The 23295-nt window shown below is 32.1% G+C and overlaps 1 protein-coding gene and 2 long non-coding RNA genes across 4 annotated transcripts; 1 reads left to right on the top strand and 2 right to left on the bottom strand.

Annotated features, from left to right (window-relative positions):
- Positions 1-3243: 3243 nt before the first annotated feature.
- Positions 3244-4408, bottom strand: LOC132729653 (uncharacterized; the record flags this gene model as incomplete). The annotated part of the gene is made up of 2 exons (XM_060715456.1): positions 3802-4408; positions 3244-3402 (listed from the first exon to the last, which is right to left on the bottom strand). Coding segments are annotated over exons 1-2 (735 nt in total), but the record flags the coding sequence as incomplete, so codon positions are not given.
- A 1644-nt stretch (positions 4409-6052) lies between these two features.
- Positions 6053-16514, top strand: LOC132729651 (uncharacterized). 2 transcript variants are annotated; one of them, XR_009625649.1, is made up of 4 exons: positions 6053-6836; positions 9764-9856; positions 11084-11271; positions 11873-16514. It is a non-coding gene; the product is annotated as an uncharacterized LOC132729651 (long non-coding RNA). The 2 variants fall into 2 exon arrangements; XR_009625650.1 differs by lacking the exon at positions 6053-6836 and adding an exon at positions 6883-7038 and having other exon boundaries at positions 8082-9856.
- LOC132729652 (uncharacterized) lies at positions 7005-8072 on the bottom strand. Its single transcript, XR_009625651.1, has 3 exons — positions 7893-8072; positions 7582-7669; positions 7005-7316 (listed from the first exon to the last, which is right to left on the bottom strand). It is a non-coding gene; the product is annotated as an uncharacterized LOC132729652 (long non-coding RNA).
- Positions 16515-23295: the final 6781 nt, after the last annotated feature.

The following is a 23295-nucleotide window of genomic DNA, read 5'->3' on the forward strand; positions in this document are numbered from 1 at the left end:
GTATTTTAAATGGCAAATTGTATGTCTTACACTTAGTCTAACATGTACATTTATACACCGTTGTGTAGGTATTGAATTACCCTATACAGGTATGTAATTGGTTTTTACCGTGTCCCATGTGGAACATGAGATAGAGGACAATAAGCAATTCTTTTCGAACAGCACTCGTAAATAACTGTGACGCTCGTCTTTGAAACCCAATCTCAGGACCATGTACTACGACTGTTTTGTACTGCTGCCCTGATACATCGTTCTCTTTCAGTTCTTTTCCCCAATTTATTTAATGTCGCCAACCTCCGAAAGTATTGGCCTTTTGTTCAGATTGAATTTTATCTATCCGGTAGGTTAGGGGGAATATCTCGGTCGCACAATTTACCAAAGGAAATACTTCTACACAGTACACACTAATTTTTAGTTGTTTTGACACATGCGTTATCGTATAATTTATACCTTTTTGAAATTGAAGGATATTGAATCATGTATTGAATAAATAAATACATTTTTTTTTTATAAAAATACACTGCTATTGAGAAACAAGGTCGGTCAGACATTACTATACTACAATCTAATTGATAATTATAGTGCTTCTTTTTAGGAGGAATCCTTATTTTAACAAGCAATTATCAAATAGTATTGCCCAAACAAACCCTAAGTTCCCCCACCGGTAAGAGCCCCAAAAACATTCTTTTAAAGGGCCCTTGGGCCCTTTCCCCTTGGTTCCCATTTTAAGTAAATTTTTTTGGGAAAAATTTTTTTAAAAATGATCAAAAGGAAAAAAATTTTTTTTTGTACAGACAGACGGAAAGAAAAGACCCCTCTAAAATTTTTTTTTAAAAATCCCTGTTATAAAATAAAAACCCTTTTCAAAATCCTATTTTATTTATTGAAAAAAGTTTTGGAAATTTAAAAAAATTACCCAAATTTCTCAAAAAAAATCTAAAATTTTAAAAGGGGCATAAATTCTGGAAAAAGCCTTGCTAGAGTATTGGGAAAATCACCAAATGTGAGTGAATTTTGAAAACATTTTTTATGAAGTTTGGAAAAATAGATTCCCTTCCCAAAAAAGGAAGTTTAATTTAAAAAACAATGGTTTTTTTTTCATGAAAATTTTAAGTTCAAGGGAGGTAATTCTGATAAATTTTGTGCTAGAGTTGTAAACCTTGTCACATATGATGTGGTTGATGACAAGCAATTTATATTTAAAGTTTGAAGAAAATACCTTAAGAAATAAAGAACTTATAGTGAAAAAAACTTAAAAACTAGAATCAGAAATCTTGAAATTCAGTCTATTTGTTGCCATAGCAACCAGAATTTTCAACATAGGAAGATAAGAAAAGAATGTGCATAATTTCTATACTGCCATCTACCATATGTCAAGTTTCATAAACATATTTTCAGTACTTTTTTGTGTTTTCACTGGATCCAGGTTATGTGTAAAATTTGCCATATTTTCAGTCTATTTGTTGCCATAGCAACCAGAATTTTCAACATAGGAAGGAAAGAAAAAGACGTGCATAATCTCCATACTGCCATCTATCCATATATCAAGTTTCATAAAAATATTTTCAGTACTTTTTGCGTTATCGCGGGATCCAGGTTATGTGTAAAATTTGCCATATTTTCAGTCTATTTGTTGCCATAGCAACCAGAATTTTTAACATAGGAAGAAAAGAAAAAGACGTGCATAATCTCCATACTGCCATCTATCCATATATCAAGTTTCATTAAAATATTTTCAGTACTTTTTGCGTTATCGCGGGATCCAGTTTTGTGGACGGACGGACTGACTGACGGTAAACCGGTAGGGGACTAAAAAGTATTTCAGTCATCACAACACAGATATATTAGCACATATTTTCCACATAATTGTTTTCCTCATTACTGGCATTTTTGTTCTATATTTAAAAAATATTACCCAAATTAAATATATTATTTGCCGTTTTACTTTCTTGCTCACGGCTTTGATTCATGAAAAAACGTATTTGGCTTAGTTCGGTCGGGATAAAGTGCAATTTATGATGTTTTCTCTTATAATATGATATATTATATAATTATTATTATATAATATACTCATTTGGTTATTTTATCAGTCAAATAACTATCGGTTTTTACAATTAAACTGGAACATAAACGCTTTCAACATATTTGACATAATTATACATCGCTGTGGAAAATGTATGCAGCCATAAAATAGTCCCCCGGGAAATGCTTATGTAATAGTACGTGTTCGTGATTAAGGAAACAACGAACATACTGTTCTGTAAATAAGGTATGCCATGATAGTTACAATAGATAATTCTATTGTAATATGATGTATTTTTTATTGGCAAACATCAAATATTATCATATTTTTTAAGTATTTATCATTTCTCCATATTTTGCCTTTATCCGTAGCCAAGAACATACTACACAATAAAAAACTGAATAACGCCAGTGTGAACATTACTTTTTCACAACAAAAGAAAACTTATATTAATTGATTTCCATAACTTTATTTTGAACAATTTTGATATGGCTCTTAAAGAAGTTTATTAATCAATCAAGAGAAAAAATCACTTTATCACAATTTTATATATTCCGAATATCAATTTGTCAGTCAAATATCCCACAGTATAAGTCATTTAAATTGTTCTTCATTCAACTTCTATATTCCATTATATCGATTAAATATACAAACTGCTGGCTACATACTTAGTCCCTAACTATAGCTATTAATCTGAAACAATTTTGTTTTTTTTAGTAACAGTGACCCTTACCTTAACCCCATGGAGTCAAATAGCAGTCATATACCTTTTTTCAAATAAGCTATGCACTTTATGGTCTTATCATGTCATATTCCTACAAATTAAATTATCAGCCTGGAACTTTTTTATTTTCTATTTCAGCAACATTGACATTGACCCATGATTGTTCTTTCCTCATAGTTGTTTTCTTTTGTCTTGTCCCTTGATCAAAACATTTGTAGTGCAATGTTAAATCATCAGTTTTGAGACAAATGTGCATGCACAACCAAGCACCGAGTATAAGAGAAAGTGAAAATTGATTTAATAAGCTTAATGTAATTAATAAAAACTTTCCTTTGGCCTTTGTATTTAGTCATTATTTAAATGTAATATACCGAAATAACTCAAATACAACCGGATGTCTTCCCTTCAGAAGTTCAACGAGCACTTGAAATCAAAGCATATACTCACTTATCACATTAATATAACATATTTGTATTTCTATAATAAAATTATGTACCTGTGTTAGTTTATGAACCGCTTTCTTTGATGCCTCATCGTTAATCAGACACTTTGGATCTTGAAGAACTACAATGAACGCGTCCAAATAAGAACACACAGTTGTTTCGTCTATTTCAAGCTTTGGGCTATGTAAGATTTTATTACGGATATCTCTCGCCTGAAAGAAGTTTTATAATACACTCATGTAGAAGGGGAATCACATAATTCTTATGATTATTTCGTGTTTTTGTGTGTTTTTGTTTTGATTTTTGTAATACATGTATCAACATAAAGAACATTATTTTTCTACTTATGGTAAAAGAAATATTTGGTTTTAATAAGTAATTTAATGTGTTTATACTTCTAATGTTTTACTGAAGAACTGAAGAAAGCTTGCATTTCGAATTCATATTTCAGTTGAATGTTTACATCAATTTTCTGAATATACAACACACTGATTTTGTTTGCGGTTATTTTTTTTAATAAAATGGCTATACAATTAGTCTATTCAATAATTAAAGAAAATGTTTGATGATATAAAATTATTTATTAATTTTTGGCGGTTTTCTGTACTTACCAAATGAAACGAACTAGCATTGTTATGAGGATTAATACTGGTCACAAAGTTTTGCATTGACGTGTTGTTTATAATAATGCTTAGGAGACCAGCAGCATCTGTACCTTTAGCTGATGTCCCTGGACCTTTAGTTGTTTGGAAACATTTTGCATAACTCCACCCATTAGGATCCGAACACCACATACTTGGGTCAGTGTTTTTCCATAAGGGGTCTTTAAATACATGCTCGTCTATAATTGAGTCGTAGAATTTACTACAAATGCCATCAGGGCATTTCCTACGCCCGACAGGTCTGCTTCCAAAACAGTTGGTCGGATTCTTTTGGGTACATGTGCGTCTGTTACATGCCTTTGTAGTGTTGAAATGATCCGGAGAAAGATTATTTGACGTACACTGCTTGCACTGCTGTGGTGATCCAGATGGTAATGTCAATATTATCTTTTGAAGGGTATTGTCACGACATTGCAGTACCTTTTCTCCAACAAATTCTTGAAGACCTTCTTGTAAGTATTCTAGTCCTTTTGAGCCTCGAACCCAATTCGTAAACAGATCTGAATCCAGTTCCTCACTTTCCATTATAGCATTTTTGAAACAGGTCAGTCTGAATGAAAATATATTTATAAATAATAATACAATGTTTCTTAATGTTACAAGATCGACATTTTAATCATGCTAGTGTATTCAAAGTGAAACTGACACATTTATATTCATTAACTTTTATAATTATATTATATGCCATGAGAAACAAAACCACATATTTCCAAACACTTTTTTTCTATTTATTTTTCACTTTGGTCATATTTGATTAAGAGGTAAAAAGGGGAGAGTATGTTGTGCGATAAGTTTTTATCACGGCACAGCAAAGACACAGCATAGCCCTGCTCAACTAAAACAGCATAGTCTAGTGAAGCATAACGTAGCATATCATTCTAACACAGTTGACGAAACATTTTACTTTATGCAGCATACAATTGTAGATATACAATTATAGTCAAACAGTTCAAATGTAATGTGGTGTAAATTGTTATAAAGTAGCATTTTTAACAGTTAGTTAGCTGATAAGTTTTGTTGGCAAGTACATTTGGTACACTAGATTATGGACCTTTTCAAGCAGAATTTATTTGTAACAATATAGCAAAAGTATTACAAAGCTGACAAAAAAGACATGATAAAAACTATACATGTATTTCAGACATAGAATATATTTGTAAACATTATTTCACCACAAAGAATATCATTTTTACTAAGATGACATTACTGTTGTATGTACTATGCATATTATTATTGAGGTTATTGGTATCTCCCTTTAAGTTATATGCGTGGGCATATATATGTATAGTCTATTTCTGGGCATTTACTTTGAATACATATGACAGTTATTAGATGTTTTGATATTTTTGCTTGACAAGTGCTTCTAACTTCAGCAGTGTTGACCATAAAAAACTTCCGTATTGTTTTTAGTTACTTTAAACATTATGAGTTCAGTTATAATTATTATTGTATTATAGTTTAATTATTTTTCTATCGCTATTAATATGATATTGTGCGGTGAAATCACATTTTCAACAAAGTGGTCAAATGACGTAATTATAGAAACGTGACGTCAAAGTTGATGTCATTTTTAAATAATACGTCGCGCTTTTCTAATCAGAATTGTGCAGTTTTTAAACAGTACGTGCATCAGTTGTATGTAAGCAAAAAAAAAGAAAAAGAAGAAAAAACAATTCGTCACTGCACTATACATGTATTAATATAAATTATCACCGCTTGATGACCGTTTTCCGCATTTTAAAACGACTCATTTTTACAGCGTAAATATTAAGTGGGTAACCTTGAACCCCTGACAAAACACTTGCTGAATCGTATCTTAAGTACCAAGCAAACAAATTTTAATGAAGATATGAATTAAAAAATCTAATTTCATGTATTCAAACCACACTTGACATATTGTCCTTGCAACAGGAAACACTTTCAGGGCTTACTTACTTTAAATACTTCAGTAACAATTACATGTACCATTTTGATTGTTGTTTTATTTCAAGTGTCAGTACGTTTTCAAAGTATTTTTCTATATTGTAGCGGTTAAAACTTTCTGTCTTAGCTAGACTGAAAAATTTATTTGACAAATCAAATTTAATCTTATATAGCAGCCAAAAAGAGCATTTTTTAAAAATAGGTTTCCAAATAATAACAACTGAAGTAAACATGGATTGTTACTGTTTTTGGAAGGAAATTTTTTCAAAAAAAAATTTCCTTTCTATAGTATCGGTCTGCAATATCTTAAAAAGAACGAACAACACCTAATTGCATTCTGTTTAAGCTCAATAGAAAATAAGTAGTTAATGCGACCAAGAAAGTAGTGCAGCAGAACTATATGTATACTTTCAAACGTGGATGACTTGAAGAAAAAGCTGATGTTCAAAAAAACTTGAAATGATGATATTCAATGTTAGCTTACATCAATGGAACATAATCTTAAACGTGTACGGAAAAAAAACATCAGTATTATTACGCATTAGGCCAAAGAAAAGTTTGTGTCCATGTACCTATGTACAATAAATTGAATATAAATAAGGTGTAATTTTGTAGCAGAGATGCTGAAAAATTCACATGTAAGTCAACCGAAGGGAAATGAAAGTATTTATTGTATATATTTAGCAATTTATTGAATAGCATTTTATGCCACCGCTGATTTTTTTTACGTCAATAACTCAAGAGGAAACAATGGATACAATATGTGGCCTTAAAAAAGCGTACTATTTTCGCAAAAAATGGTTCGCAAACTTTCATAGAATCAAAGCGTTTGAAACAAAAATATTATTATATAAATAATAAAAAACAAGATTACAATACAAGTCTTTCAAAAGTATTCTGGAATTAACGGATGCAATTTGGTAAAACTTGGTTTTGACTAGTAGGGCACACCCGGCCGCCATTGTTCGTACCATCGGCATCGACAGAATAACGTTCGTGTTTTTCAGATTTCTCCATCCAACTTCCAAGACATAGATTTGCTGATGAATAACATCGCAAAGGTTTGTGGAAATGCTTTTATTTCTTTATTCAAAATCGTTTTGTGTTTGCAGATGTTAATTTGTTAGACAAACGAAATTAGGTCAAGGATTGTTTACATTATTGAATTTACAGGTAAACTCGGCCCTATACCAACTCGGGACAGGTCAACTCGGTCCTCTATTAAAACCATATATTAGGATATAGATTGTTTAGATTGTTTATGTAACTTGGTTGAAATTGAAAGGTTGTAATAACCAAGAAATTGGGTTCTATTCTTATATCGCTGCGGCGTCTAAATATGGATCAAAGATGTCTTTCCAAACAAATAACTGTGCACAGTTCTAATGTATTTATTTATCTTCCAGTTCACATACATGTATATCAATCTTACATATATATCCAAACATCAGTAAACCAATCAATGATCGACAAACTATATGAATCGTCAATGAATCGTCAATAAATCTCATTCAATCGACTCGATCAAATCAATTGACACTCTGAAAGTAAACAAATTATATCAACATAAAAATAAAGTAAAATCCAGTTCCTATATCTGAAAAGCATAATTATCAATTATAAAAACATCCTTACTTAGTTGATCAATTACAAATAGATATTTGCAACACATTGCACATATCACTCATAGGTACATTAACATATAATATAGTTATATGCTTTCTATTGGCTGTCATTAACATAAATAGTTCATTTAATGAAATTATCATAAAATACATAACATTCATAAAGAATATCCAAACTTACCAGTTTGTGGAACTGAATGTACAATTATATCATATTACATCATCTTCTCCAAAACACACATACAACCAAACTCTCTGTGCTGTAATTTCTGCAAATTATAATAAACAAAATGTGCAAAGTGATGGGAATGAAATGTGATATTAAGTTAATAGAAAGATAGATTTACTGCTTTTTCTGAAACAATTCTCAAACCACGAAAACTAATGATATTTCAATTAAGACCACAATCATTACTTAATTAAAAACAAATCTATGATATACACTCTTTAAAACACTGATAATAACCAAATAGAACTCAAACTCATACTGACCAACTATCAATAATCCAAATTTTAAATAAATTTAAAACACTAAGAAAATGTCTGAACTTAGATTTTACAAAGCCGCTTCAACAAAGACAAAACTAGTCACATGATCAAAATTGCGGGAAACCAAGGGAAACAACTCAAACAACCAAAAATGTATCAAGACACTCGAATTATCCATCCTGTTACATTTAGTTAATAACATATTGTTTGAAATTATCTTTAAGATAAATAATTATCTTAAGAAGAGATATCAAGACAATATATGTTGTATCATAGTTTGGAGACCTTTCTGTTGAAAATGTGTCAGGGTTAAATCGTATACATATACATGCACAGTGCGTTAACTGGAGTGCGGGTATTAGTTACCCGCACTCCAGAGCATGCCCATTGATTGGCTCATTTTTGCTGGGGTTTACATATTGTGACGGCAGAGAAAGGGAAAGCGACAGAAATGTCATATTCAGATGTTCGTTCATTGGTTCATTTTTGCCGGGGTTTCATATTGTGACAGCAGGGAACGTGCTTTTATGTTTGACTATGATACAAAAGAGAAAGAACACCAAAACACTCGGCAATCTGATTAATACTCGGGGGCTACGCCCCCTCGTACAAATCAGATAGCCTCGTGTTTCGGTGCTCTTTCTATTACTTAAACACTGTTAAATATTAATCAATAAATAGAGTTTTTAGATTGAATTTTTGTGACAATGAATTTTATTGAATTTAATACTGTTTGTTTTTTAATATGACAAATGCCTTTTTAACGATATTTTTTACAAAAAATCTGGAGTAGCATAAAATGCGTTTAAATTGTAAATTCTTTCTTTCTCTACAAATTCACATACTTTTCAATATCCTTGAGTAGATGTCTGTTAGTGTGAAAATGTTAAACCATGAAAGTTATGATGAAAACATATCAAAAGTAAGAAAAGTAATCATTATCAGTAATATGTAATTATGGGCCGAGTTGACCCGTGCTGAGTTGGAATAGGGCCGAGCTGTCTCAAGGGCCAAGTACGTTTAAGGGCCGATCTGACCCTGATTCGAATTTACAGTGTTGACTGTTGTGTAGGATTTGCTTTTTCATTTCTATTGTATATAGACTATCGATTAACATAGAAATAAGTTTATAATATATTATATTTAACTGTTGTGTACAATTGATATTCGATGTCATGGCCCTCTTGATTTTTATTTGGCGAGGTCCGAGAACAGGCAGCCTTTCGCACAGACTGCAATTTGCAGTTGGTATAGTAATTTTTAGTGTTTGATGATCGAAGATTTTTTCCTTCTGAAAATCATGGACTTGAATAATTCAAATCTGTGTGAAAGCGCAAAGAGAAAGAGACTGAAAATTAATTTATTATTTCTATGGACAATATTGATTGTAATAAATTTGTAATAAAACATGTGGGTCAATTTCCAGCAGTAATTGAATCATGACAAAGTATTTTTAATAATTTTATTTAACTTGTGGCTACTTGAAAATTTCACGCTGGATATTTGCTTACCATTACATTTTGCATAAGAGCTCTATGATTGACATTAAAGTCCACGGGCCAATTCATTTCTGATATATCTATAATCTTTCCGATATCTTGTTATAATATAAATGACTGAACATCATTGTAGAATTATAAGGAAAAAATATATATATGTTCATTCTTTGTAAAAATGTTAGAAGACTTGCAAGTTACCGACTTTATCATTGCATTTATTTATTATTGAAAAAATGCTGAACAGCTAGTCTCAACAGTGTTTATAGGCTAGAATTTTCAGTTTGCATTAGGGCCAAAATTATTAAATATATTGTTAGTCATGACGGCTTTCCCATTGCTGTCATCAAACTTTAACCTTGTTCATAACTTTTTCAGATCTTGGTGTATTGTCTTCATACTTGGCCACAACAACCCTTCAAAAAAACCAGACTAAACTAAATTAACTTGACCACCATATTAACATTCAAGGTAAATGTCTAAATTTTCTTGATTTTTGCTATTAGTGGCTATAACTTTGTTATTTTTGAATGGATTGTCTTCAAACTTGAACAACAATCTTTCAGGATAGGACCTGACTCACTCATAAATGTCCTTGAAGCTTTTGTGATCAGAAGTTGTACAGAATAATACAAACCCAGAGCAATTTCATTCACTTGGTTTTGCAACTTCTGAGAAAATGGATTTTAAAGATAGTTGTTTTCTTGAAATTTCAGGAGAGTATAGTAGATTATGAGTAAAGACATTTAATACATACTGTATATACACTATAATTACTATAGCATACTATAAAAATCTTTATGCTTGGACAATTTTGAACAAATTGTTTCTTAAACAGTGTAAGAAATTAGGATTTGAATCGACTAGGCTGGTCAGACTACTAGATTGGAATATTCACTTGTCCAAAAGACATTTCACTAGCACGATTCATTTGTTCAAAACAGTTGTTTATATTGCCTCTGAAAATACAGTAGCCTGGTCGGGCTTGTTACTGTGAAAAGTTGATAGCCCGAGGAGAAATTTAGTAGTCGGGCTCTCGGACTACTGCTAATTTCGAACACTGCTTAAATTATTGATTTGATATCAACTAACATAATTATTGGGATACTATATATAGAGGATATTTGTTTGTTTCAGTGTAAGATCGAAAAATATTTCACCGAGTGAACACCAGATGCAATATTTTCCACGAGTGGCGTAGCCACGAGTGAAAATATAATAGCTGGGGTTCACGAGTGAAATATCATTTGATCTTACATGTAAAACAAACAAATTTTCTGTTTTATTTCATGATTTTTTTAACGATTTTTTACACCATTTTACTGATTTTTTGCCGCGTAACGTCATGCTCTTATCTTCATGACGTCATCAAATAATGACGTCACAATGTTGAAGCAAAATATAATTCCATGATTATTTTTAGATTTTAGATGTTTTTCAGCACAACATTCGTAAATATTTACGAACTACAGGTATCACGTACATTTTTTATTATGATTGACTACATTTCCGCTGAAAAAAACATTCATTAATGATAAATAATTTATTTTTACGCCAAATATAGTTCGGCTACTGTGAAATTATATTTGGTAATCATTACTGTGAAATTATCAGAATATAATTAACTGTTATAATTCAGTAATCTACTGCAAAACATGTAATAAGTATATCTAATAATAATTATATTTTATGTTTCAGAAGTTGGGCCTACATGTCAGATTTATGAATGTGAACAGCAGGATATCGATTTTAAGGATGCTTTAAGGTCAATGACAATGAAATCACGAGAGATAAAGGCTAAAATGTGAGACTGTCAATCTGACTAACCTTGAAGTGAACAAATGGAAAAAATGTTTCTTTCAATAGCATGGGCTTTTAAGGAAGAGGTACATGATTATTTAGAAGTATTTGTATATGATATTTCTTAATTATTATATTCTAATAGCTTTTTTTTTCTTGACTTGTTTAAAGGCTGACACAGGACAGTTTATTTTAAGTCAGTGAGCTTCGGTCACTGGATAGACTATTGTCACAAAAAGCCAAATTTATAAAAAAGAATTACAGTGTATTTAAATATCTTATACAAGAAATTAGGAACAAAATTAATAGCAAGAACAATTGTGACATGTAACATGTATTTAGGAATTCAGCTTTCTTTTCCTTTTTACCTCAGGACAATTCACATTAAAATATTGAATATTCACAGTAAGCAGTGTTAGCACTCCGACATATCTGACATATATGATCATCTTATCATCACTTAGCTGTCTATAGCTTATCAGAATCACTCACATTTATGAATTTAAATAATTTTGAAAAAATTGCTGCTTAGCAAATAGATAAAATACTTGGGGTGTCTGTGACTGATTGGTTTAGTTTCTTGACTTTAAACCTTTAAGCCTTTCACTGCTGTAAGTTCGTGCTCGGCAAGGGTTTACAAGTGGAATTTTAACTTTGCAATTAACTTTTTCTAAACAAATATTTCAGGAAACAGAGGCGCTTATATGATAGAACAGTAAAAGCAGGAGTGATAAGGAAAGATACATGTAGATGTGTCTTCATGTCGGAAACACTAAAGAAATAGAAATATTGTGGTTTTATAAAACTTAAAAGAAATTGGAATATCAGGAGACTGCCTGCCCTTTGCAATGTTGGATAATGAGTTCTTAGATGTGATGTCGAAAGCCTCATGAATATAGTACCATGACTTAATCTAATTAGAAAAAGAAATGACATTGAGGAGAAAACTAGTCACCAGTCTTTCACCAAGAACTAGAGATAACTTTCCAATATTCGAAATATCATAATATGTATAGAACTTTATTGAGCCACCAGTTTTTCACCAGGAAAATAAGATCACTTAACTATTTTTAGCTCACCTGTCACAAAGTGACAGGGTGAGCTTTTTTGATCGCTTTTCGTCTGGCGTCCACTTTAAATGACATCTCCTCATAAACCACTAAGCCAATTTCATCCAAACTTCACAGGAATGTTTCTTTGGTGGTCACCTCTAAATATTGTTCATAGAACGCTGGTTGCCATGGCAACCAAAAGAAAAAAACTTAAAGTATCTTCTTTTAAAGAACCCAAAGAGCTAGAGCTTAGACAAAGTATCTTCTTTTAAAGGTATGAAACATCTTCTAGTGAGTGTCTACCAAGTTTGCTCAAATAAAAGCCCTTGGGGTCAAAATTGGCCCCGCCCCAGGGGGTCATTGAATTTCCCTATATGCATATAGTAAAAACTTAAAAATCTTCTTTTAAAGAACCAAAATAGCTAGAGTTTAGGTATTAAGCATGAAACATCTTCTTGTAAGTGTCTACAAAGTTTGTTCAGATAAAAGCCCTGGGGTCAAAATTGGCCCCTCCCCGGGGGTCATTGATTTTCCTTATATGTGTATAGCAAAAACTTAAAAACCTTCTTTGAAAAAACCTAAATAGCTAGAGTTTAGATATTAAGCATGAAACATCTTCTGGTAAGTGTGTACAAGGTTTGTTCAAATAAAAGCCCTGGGGTCAAAACTGGCCCCGCCCCAGGGGTTTCATTGTTTTTAACTATTTGTGTATAGTAAAAACTTAAAAAATCTTCTTTTAAAAAACCCAATGAGCTAGAGCCTAGATGTTTAGCATGAAACATCTTATGGTGTCGACCAAGTTTTCTCAAATTTAAGCCCTTGTATAAAAATTGGCCATGCCGGGGTGGGGGGTGGTGCAGAGGTCTTTGTTTTACATTATATGTGTGTAGTAAAAACTTAACATCATGAAACATCTTCTAACGGGTGTCTTACAAGTTTGGTCAAATAAAAGCCCTGGGGTTGAAACTGGCCCCGCTCCAGGGGCCTATATACACATGGCCCTCTTGTTCAACAATCTTGTTGAAATATGTATGAACAAATCTTTATCAACTTCAAGCTTTTATTGAAGGAATTTGAAATAACTTGGCAGAAATGATTGTTATAATAAGACAATGAGTCATGTCAACAACCAGACCCCTACCTCCAGGGTCAAGGTCGCACTTGCTCATTCAAGGTCAACTTGTCTATTTGAGAGTATATCTCGTGTCCGGTCTTCCCTATCTCTAAAGGGATTTTGTAAATTCTTGCCACAATTGCTCACAATAATGAGAAGATGTGTCATGCTCAACAACAGGTCACCTGCCTCCAAGGTCAAGGTCACACTTGGAGGTCAAATATTAGCATAGCCTGTTACAGGGTATATTTCGTGTCCGGTCCATAACTTTGTCATTTATTGAAGGAATTTGAAATAACTTGGCACAAATGTTTGTTATAATAAGACGATGATGTGCAACAACCAGACCCTTACCTTCAGGGTCAAGGTCACACTTGCTCATTCAAGGTCAACATTGTCCATTTGAGGGTATATCTCGTGTCCAGTCTATACCTTTCTTATCTTTGAAAGGATTTTGTAAATACTTGCCGCAATTGTTCACAACAATGAGATGATGTGTTATGCGCAACAATCGGTCACCAACCTACAAGGTCAAGGTCACACTTGGAGGTCTAAGATTAACATAGCCTGTTATAGGGTATTTTTTTGTCCGGTCCATAACTTTTTTGTATATCAAAGGATTTTGAAAACACTTGGCACAAATATTCACTATAATAAGACAATGTGTCAAGCGCAACACCTGCATCCCTACCTCCAAGGTCAGGGTCACATTTCGAGGTAAAAAATTAACATAGTCTTTTAAAGGGTATATATTGTGTCCAATGTAGAACTTCTTCATAGTTCAAGGGATTTTGAAATAACTTGGCACAAATAGTCACAATAATAAGACGATATGTCAATTACAACACCTGCACCCCTGCCTCCAAGGTCAAGGTCACACTTAGAGGTATAAAGGTAACAAAGTCTGTTATATGGTATATTTTATGCCCCGTCCATAACTTCTTCATAGATGAAGGGATTTGGAAAATACTTGGCACAAATAGTCACAATGATAAGATGATATGTCATGCACAACACCTGCACCCCTACCTCCAAGGTCAAGGTCACACTTAGAGGTCAAAGCAGGGATTTTTTCCAGGATTTTGGGAACATAACCCATACCCATGCAACTGGGAATTTCAGCAATATTTTGTTAAAATTGGGAAAAAATGTATGACTGAAAGTTTGCAGTGATTAAATGTATGCAAGCAATCACTGCCTAGGATGGCTTCTTCAAACATTTAAACACTATTACAGTAAAGAAGCCCTTATTTTCAAAGATTTTAGAATTCTTTATTCAATATTTATATTTTTGTAACTTTCAATTGGGAATATTTTCCTTTGGATTGGGAAAATAATATACTATTTTCAATTGGGAATATGTCCCAATAACGGCTATAAAATAAGCCAAAAAATCCCTGCAAAGCTTAACATGATATATTTTGAAATTTCATTTTATTTCTTTAATAAATTTATTGTTGCATTTGCAGATCCAGCATTGATCATAATTTTGGACTGAAAATCCTTAGATCCCTGCCTCAATCTTTTGAAATAGCACAATTTTTTGCTTCATATAAAACTTCCCTGAGGCGGGGGACGTTGGTATCTCTGTTACAAATTCTTGTTTATTTTACCAACAAGTGTTCACTTTCAAACTTTTGCTCATTGTATTTTTTGTACTACCTTTTGTATAATGTTGTATTTTATTTATGTTCTTATTCTAAGATTAGCATGGCCAACTCATGAAAGTCCAAATGATGGTCAACTTTTTTTATGTTTTTTTTGTTGTTTTTTTTTAACATTATTTACTTTATTTTTACAGTGTTCCTCTGAATCATACATTCTGTTTTAGTTAAACATGCACTTCTTGTTACTTATTTTCCCATACTTCATATTACATTGATCACGGTTTGATGTGATGGCTCATAAAATTATAACAATATCATTTCTTTGTACTTTACCTAGTAAAATATGAAAACAAATGCTCTTGTAAGCCAACCAATAAGATTTGTACACCTTTTAAGGATTCAATTTATAACTGGTATATTCAACAATATATCAAAACACAGGTCAAGTATGATTTCAGTTACATTCCACAAAATTTATACAACATTGTGCCTTCCTTACCAAATCATATGCAAAAAATTGATTTATAACTGATAATATTTGAATGCTTTTGAAATCTATAAAGATTTTTCATATAACTCTGGACAAAATTTAACAGTCTTTAGTGAGTTGGAGTGTAGTATGAAAAATCAGGTGTCTGTTGCAAAGATCAAGGTCACTACTTTAGATCAAAAGTCAAATAATAACTTAAAACATGAGAGTATATTTCTATATACATGGCTGGATTTTCATAACATTTATCACAAATGCTCACTTATGTATACATCTTTCTCCCCAATCTGAAGCTTTAAGGTTCAGTTCTGAATAATGGCAACAGGCTTGATATATGCTGCCAGTGGGCTTGTCTAATTATGTACATATTTTGATTACCCACTCAATATAAGCATTGTTCTTAACGCAGGCATTCAAGTCCTATGGGCACATTTCTACTTTTGACTATATTTTGTTGTATAATGTCAGTCTTGTATGTAAAAAATCCTTAAAACAGCACCTCCTATATTACTGGCCGTTTGCATTAAAGCTTCTTTCATTCAGATTGTTATAACTTGTATCACCTCAATATGTACCAATAATTTAAAGGGACTCACTCCATTGAGGTTTAAAAGCCTAAAACATAACATTTGAATTTCTACAGAAATGAGCCGGGGCACTTGATACAGAAATATATGCACAGATAGTGAAGAAATATACTTTGAAATGAATTGAAAATCAATTTTTTTATGCTTTTCTCAGCCTGATCTGCGTGATATGTGTTTAAACGCTTTCATTTTGGGTAATTTTTTTACAATTTGAATAATTATTCTTGAAAAACGAAGTGCGCAAATGATCTGAAATTTTTCTCAAAGAGTAGTGGTCAAAACATACATCAAGTGGTACATTAATCTAGAAAAATAAATTTCAGTCTCATCATGTCAAAAAACCTCAGTGGAGTTCCTTTTACACATTTTATCTGACAAACTAAATTTCATTATCTCCATATATTTAATCATTTATTTTTTATATTACATATATTTTTACTTTTATGCAAGTTTTGACAATAAAAGTTTATTTTAAATCATTGTTCTTTGTTTTGCTATGACTTTAACAGCATGTACATCAATTTCATACTAAAACACAATTAGTTATGTTTGAACTTACAAATGTAAGCACATGATGAGCTTTTCTTGTCCTTGAGTTTAAAATAAAAAGTCTCTTCATTAACTATGATTAAATAATGCTTATGGCATGGTCTTGAATTCCTATGAAGTAGTCATATAAGTCATGGCCGATTTAGGTCAAACTGAGTGGTTCTTTGTGTGCATAATGCAGTAGTATTATCTATTAATTCACTTATTACTATATTAGTAACAGAATTGCCTATGATTTCAACTGATTATGAGTGTCACAACTTATGGGTTTGGGGCCCTGGGCCAAGAACTAGTTATCAGCCCACTGAACATGAGTAGTGCAAAAACGGAAACAATGACGTCACATTTTACGTCATCAAATCAGCTAGCTGTAGATTGAAGCTTGCACATATTCCTTTGTTTTTAATTCACACGCATTAGGTATTTCTATGAAAATTTCCTTCCAACAGTACTTTCAGTGCTTTGATTATATAATATCATAAAATACCGGTACTGCAAACTCTGACGAAGAAGTCTCCCTTCGCCTCGCTTCACAAAACGTGGCCAATCAAATCACTGTGAGGAGTTTAAAAATACACGTCAAGTTCGAATTCGTGTTTAGACCACTACAATTTTACATAGTTATGTTCCCTTTTTATCTTCAAGTTTGCACAAAATAATGTTTTTAAATGGTTTTCTTTAAGGGAGTGAATTCACTTCAATTAAATTTTTTAGCAGTTTGTTGAAACATTATAAAATACATATCAATATCAAATATGGATTTACGCAACTAAATTTTGACACAGTTAGGGCCCATTTTGAACCTCAATTAAGCAAAGAAATTTCACTTGATTACTCTATAAATAGTCAATGGATTGAAATACATCTGTTTTTTTTTTTCAAAAACAGGTTGAGTTTAAATTTTGATTCAGACCATTTTATTTTTAACATAGTTTTTGCTCCTTTTCATCAAAATTTTGCAAATACTTGGTTTTCAAATTTATTTTAATCTTTTAAGGAGTCACCTGATCTGAAATAATTTTCAGAAAACGACTGAAATAAATAAAATACAGGTTGAATTTTAATTTTGATTCAAATCGCTAAACAAATATCTAGATATTATAATTTGTTAAATATAAAATGGTTTTCAAATGATAACTTTAAGGAGTCAAAGGATTGTACACTGATGTCATATCATTTAATACATGTTCAGTTCAAGTTAAGGCACACACCACTAAATGTTTTGACAGTTTTGGTTTATTATCAAACGTATTTCAATGATTAATGATATTTCTTGAACCAATTATCAATAAATTGCTGTCTTATTTGGCTTTAAACAACAGCTCCTCTAACCAAACCTTGCAGGAATGATCCTTCGGTGGCCCCTTTTCAAAGTTTTCTAAATGTGTCCGGTGTCAAGGGAACACCTGGACTTAATTATGAAAAACACATATTAAAGCCCTTTTTTCTCAAATTAATATGCCCAAAGCTTAACTATTTGGCATGTGGTATTGCCTTGTGGACCCTTACAAGATATACACTGATCTAATTCATGTCACTTGGGTCAAAATATTCCGCGTCTAAGGTGGTCATGATTTATATTAACCTTCATAGGGAAAATATATTAAAGTCATATTGTATGACAGTTCAAAGCCTGGACATGAAAAATTGGATATGTAGCATTGCCTGGTGAATTTTTACAAACAAATTTTAATCATGACCCATTAGTAAACATTCGCCCAGCCTTAGGGGGTACTTGATCAATATAGACTTTGTCTGGTCCATCGGGTCATGGATTCCAACACTATTAAGTGTTGAAAATTGGGTACCGCTCAAGCTGGTGTTAGACGGCGTGGGGGTGTTGCACTTGTTTGCATTATCCCTAATGTATAAACTAAATCAAACCGACCGTGCAATTTTCATGTAAAGCTGGTGTGATTAATGATTCCGAGGGTTCACACTTTATCCAAGTTTTTGTATAGGACTTGTGTTTGCTGTCACTCATTCCAATACATATTTACCTATAACAATTTAACTTCATATGTGAATACACCTTGATGGGTTCTACCTACCACGCACATTTTCAGGTCAAATTGTCAAGGTCACCGGGACCTTATATATCACAAACATACAACGGGCAATAAAGTTAAAGTGTATATCGAGGGTTGACTGCAAAACTGCAATATCTTATATGGAATAAAGGACTTCCGGACAATTTTGAGATCAACCCTCGATATACATCGGGACTTCATTCTTTCTATGTGGATGCATATTGATATATTTTATCCTCAGTTGACCGCCTTGAGGCCAATTGCCACCTTCTTATGAATGGAATTCCTCTTTGTTAATTCCATCATTATCCAGGTTGTTTTACGATGCGGAAGCTGTCAATTTGACATTTAAACATACAGCAGGACATTGAAATGACAAGGCGAGCCACTTCTAGCTTTTTAAAAAGCTAACCATGTATATATACAAATTAGAAAAAAGAACACTTTAATGTAGAAATAACAAGGAAGATGTCACATCACATGGGTATCATTGTTTTATATAACGGACACTTCCAAACAGGAGTATACTATTGAGAAACAATTGTTTAGTGAAGTGGGTGAGTGCGTAATACGCTTGAAATTGTTGAAATCACTTCCTGTTTGATATGAAATTAAAGGGAAACAAATTTTCTTTGAAATTTCATTACTAATCACAATGTACGCAGCATGGCACAAGATCCATACTTATATTCATAATAATTAGTAAAATGTATTTTGATGTAAAATATTGTGTTCAAAGTGTACAAAGGAAGTAAATAACACTTTGCATACGGCGCTCAAATTCCAAATTACCGTTGTCAAAATAGTCCCTTCTGCATTAGTGACGCAATAGACATGTGGTGATATCTTATTTTGTCAATATTTTGCGTGTACTCTGTCAACTCGTTTTTGTGGTTTATGCTAATAAGTGAAAGTATGGTTGTTGTTTTTAATTTTAGTGAGATTAAACCAATATCACTGGGTATATATCACTCACGGCGTTGTGAACCAAGCTTTGTCAAACTGTTTGTGTGGCCTTCGTATTGTTTTATGATTCCTCGATATCCTAAAAATGTGCTTCAAAAACAATAACTGCGCTAAAATAATAAACAATTTTCACCGCAATGATAACTCTAAATAAATAAATACAATTTGTAGATGCTTGATGTGCAAATTATTCGAGATTGTACAAGTTTGTTTACTATATCTTAAACTTCATTAGAAGGAAATCATCAATTCAAAAACTTATTATACCGTTGAAAAAAAAAACGTGTTTCATATTTTTCTAAAATTCAGGTCGATTCATATGTGTCACAGTTACTCTACACTGGTATGGTTATAAATCCAAATGTTTCATCTAAATTATTCAAGGTAAGATATAATGAAAACAAGACCGCTTAAAATCAATACGGTTGAATGTACAATCTATATTTATGGTCGTAACGGTAGGAAGTTTAAATTAATATTTCCAAAATATGTTTATTTTGTATGGTTTTCTACGTTAGAGGCAATTATGATTATGCTTTATTCAACTGAACATGAGGCAGTGAAGCCTCCAGAATGGACATGGTTTGACTTGAAAACATTCTTTAACATAATTTCAATTGCTACCTCTGTTTTCAGGGTTCGATATTCTGATATAGGTTTTAAAGATTTGCTGCTTTTATTCCATATTTATTGCCTACAGTATGAAATGAACTGAATGAGATAAATGTTCATATAAGTTTTTTTTTCCGTCAAACTTTTAATATCATTACTTCGAAATTAACACAAACCGGTGTCTATTTTTGCGACTCCGTAAATAAAACGGTATTGCACATCCGTGCATATTTTGACGTGGCGTTATTTATGTAATTCAAACATGGTACAAAGTCGCTCTAAATGCAAACGTTACACTATAATATTCTGCACTTAAATATGTGTATGTGATACAAAGAATATATCATTTATGTAGGTCCATGAACTGAATTCGTTGAATAAAATAATATTTAGCTCGCCAGAAGCCCGCACATGTTTTTATTCAATTCGTTCCATAAATTCAGTTCAGACCCTACACTCATGCAATATCCTCTATATCTTCAAATTACATTGTCAGTATTAAGAACAACAGACCAGGTGTTGTAACTGGGAAAACTTCGTATGGTGACGGAAAATCGTTGTCAATCTTACGTTACCCGGATACTACGTGAGTTAATGAAGAAAAATCAAATATCTTTTTTTGTTATTGACTTGTTTTTCCCAAATTGTACAAACATGTAACAAAAATATTTTATTGTGTAATGTAATGATAATTTCAATATTAAATTGTGCATGTATTTTACATACTAATTTAGATTTATACATGTAGGAGTATAATTATGTCAAGAATAACGATGACTCATGCGTTTACGTAGCATTTTTGAACGACTTGGTCAATAACGCAAAATAAATCAACGTTGCAAATAAAGTTTAATAATGTTATAAATCAAGTTTTCAGTGTCCAAAGATAATAAAATTTGTCTTGAATGATTCAGAAATAATGCATTTTGAGAATGTTTGAAAAAAGTAAAATTTCAATTAGACCACTATGTTGAAAATGTCATGTCACGGCTAATTATATGAGGCTTGGTGCAATTAAGCAGTGATGTTTAGCTGATTTCTAAAATTTATTCATAACAAATAGATAAGTGAGAGTAATAGCGATAAAAGCTACAATATGATAAATTGAATATGGAGTAAAAAAATATGTAGTTGATAATCATTCAATTTTAGCAGATATTTCATAATTTACCAGTCCAAACATGGATTTTTATGGTTTGATTTTTTGACATTTTGATGAAGCCTAAAAGCATTTATGGGTTTGGTTAACAATTGTATTTTTACCGAGAGTGGTCATTTGCATTTTCACACTTTATAATTATCTAACAGTAGATATGAGCGATAACAAAAAAATCGGAGTCCTATTTAAAAACATCGCCTTATCTCAGACTAGGATCTAACTAAATTGAAATTCTCAAGTGAAAAAACAGATACTAAGCCACCATCAAAAACATTTCAACAGGATTATAGGAAAAGTACTACCAGTGATACAAGCCCTGGAAACATGAAGATATTTACTATCACAACAATGGAGGACCTTGGTAGTATACAAGTAGAGGCTATGACAAGCACAAAAAGTGTCTTAAGGGGTGATCGCAAAAGTGTGCTAAAAAGATGAAACAGAGGAATTAATGAAAAAAAACATTATGGCATATTTAGAACAATACTGAGCATTGATTGAAAAGAATGGAAGTCCAGTAAAAGATAGAACACAGGTAATGACTGAAAAATAGTTTTCAGGAACTTGAAAAGGAACAAGTAAAATACAAGCTAAATATATTTGAAATTAAAAATTATTATACAAAACAAACAAAAAAACCGGATCCTTCTGATGATTTTAATATTGAAGAGTTCTTTGGCAACATAACTATGCCGAAATTGAGCAGGAAACAAGCAGATCCACGTCAAACGACAATTTAAAAAGCAGGCCACATATTCTAAGGGTGATTATACAGTATTCAAGTAGGAATACTGGAACCACCCAAATGGAAATAGGCCAAATACAAGAAACTAAAAAGACCTTCTAAAATGTATACACAACAATAATGTCGACCTTCAAGGAATGAAAATATAACATCATTGATTTAATGTACAGGGAGACTTTTTACCGCCGCCACACGGCACAAATAACACGGATGTGACAATGAAATAGAGAAAAACAGAATCCCTTAAAAAAGCCCAACACGGCAAAATTGTTAAATGTTGCAGGCTCGGTTTGATTGAGCCTGTTCATGGACGGTTCTGGAAAGTGCAAGTTACCGTCCATGTCCCCTAGCACCGGCTAAAGCAGAATTCAACATTTAACATGAACTGGTACAATTTTGAATTTTGAGACATCCACAGATGTGTTCATATGGAGGTTACCATGGAACCTTCAATGTGACACGTAAGTACCATTCCATAAAAAGCGGCATATGGTCCAAACGTAAAAAACAAATGTGTGCCCTAAACGAGAAAACAATGGGCGAACTGAATAAAATGGGATCATATAATATGAAGCCTGTATATAGAATGTCTCCTTACCTTTTAGAAGGAAATTTCATTAAAACTTTAGTTAACAATTTAAAATTACACTTAAAATATAAAACACGCAAAAAGGGTTTCTGGAAACAAATTGGACATTTTGGTTTCAAAGGTATAAACTATTTATTTACAAATGTAATTAACTTGACACCTACACAGGGCGAGGTTCCAGATCAGCCCAAGCTTAGTCTGTAAAGTTATTCCTATTTTTAAGAAAAATGAAAAGAGTGCAGTTGGCAATTATCACATAGTTTCTATCTTGAGCAGACCCGAAGTCCAATTATAACTCAAATAAGTTGTTCTACAAATTTCAGTCAGATTTCCGACATGTGTTTTCTACAGACACGTGCCTAATTCATTTGACAGACTATATGGAAATTCAAATGGATAAAGGTGTTTTTGATGGAATGATTCTGTTAGATCTCCAAAAGGCATTTGATACTGTAGACTACCCAATTCTTCTTATAAAATTTAATGCAGCTTGTCATGGTGATAAGTTTAGAGACAGCTTGTTGATGTTTCAGTTACACATTAATCTGCCGCTCGGATTACAGGATTATAATTATGTGGTGTTACACAAGGGTCACTTATTGGTCCTCTT

The sequence above is a fragment of the Ruditapes philippinarum genome, unplaced genomic scaffold, assembly GCF_026571515.1.
Source record: "Ruditapes philippinarum isolate M1 unplaced genomic scaffold, ASM2657151v2 ctg14279_1_1_1_1, whole genome shotgun sequence".
NCBI lineage: Eukaryota > Metazoa > Mollusca > Bivalvia > Venerida > Veneridae > Ruditapes > Ruditapes philippinarum.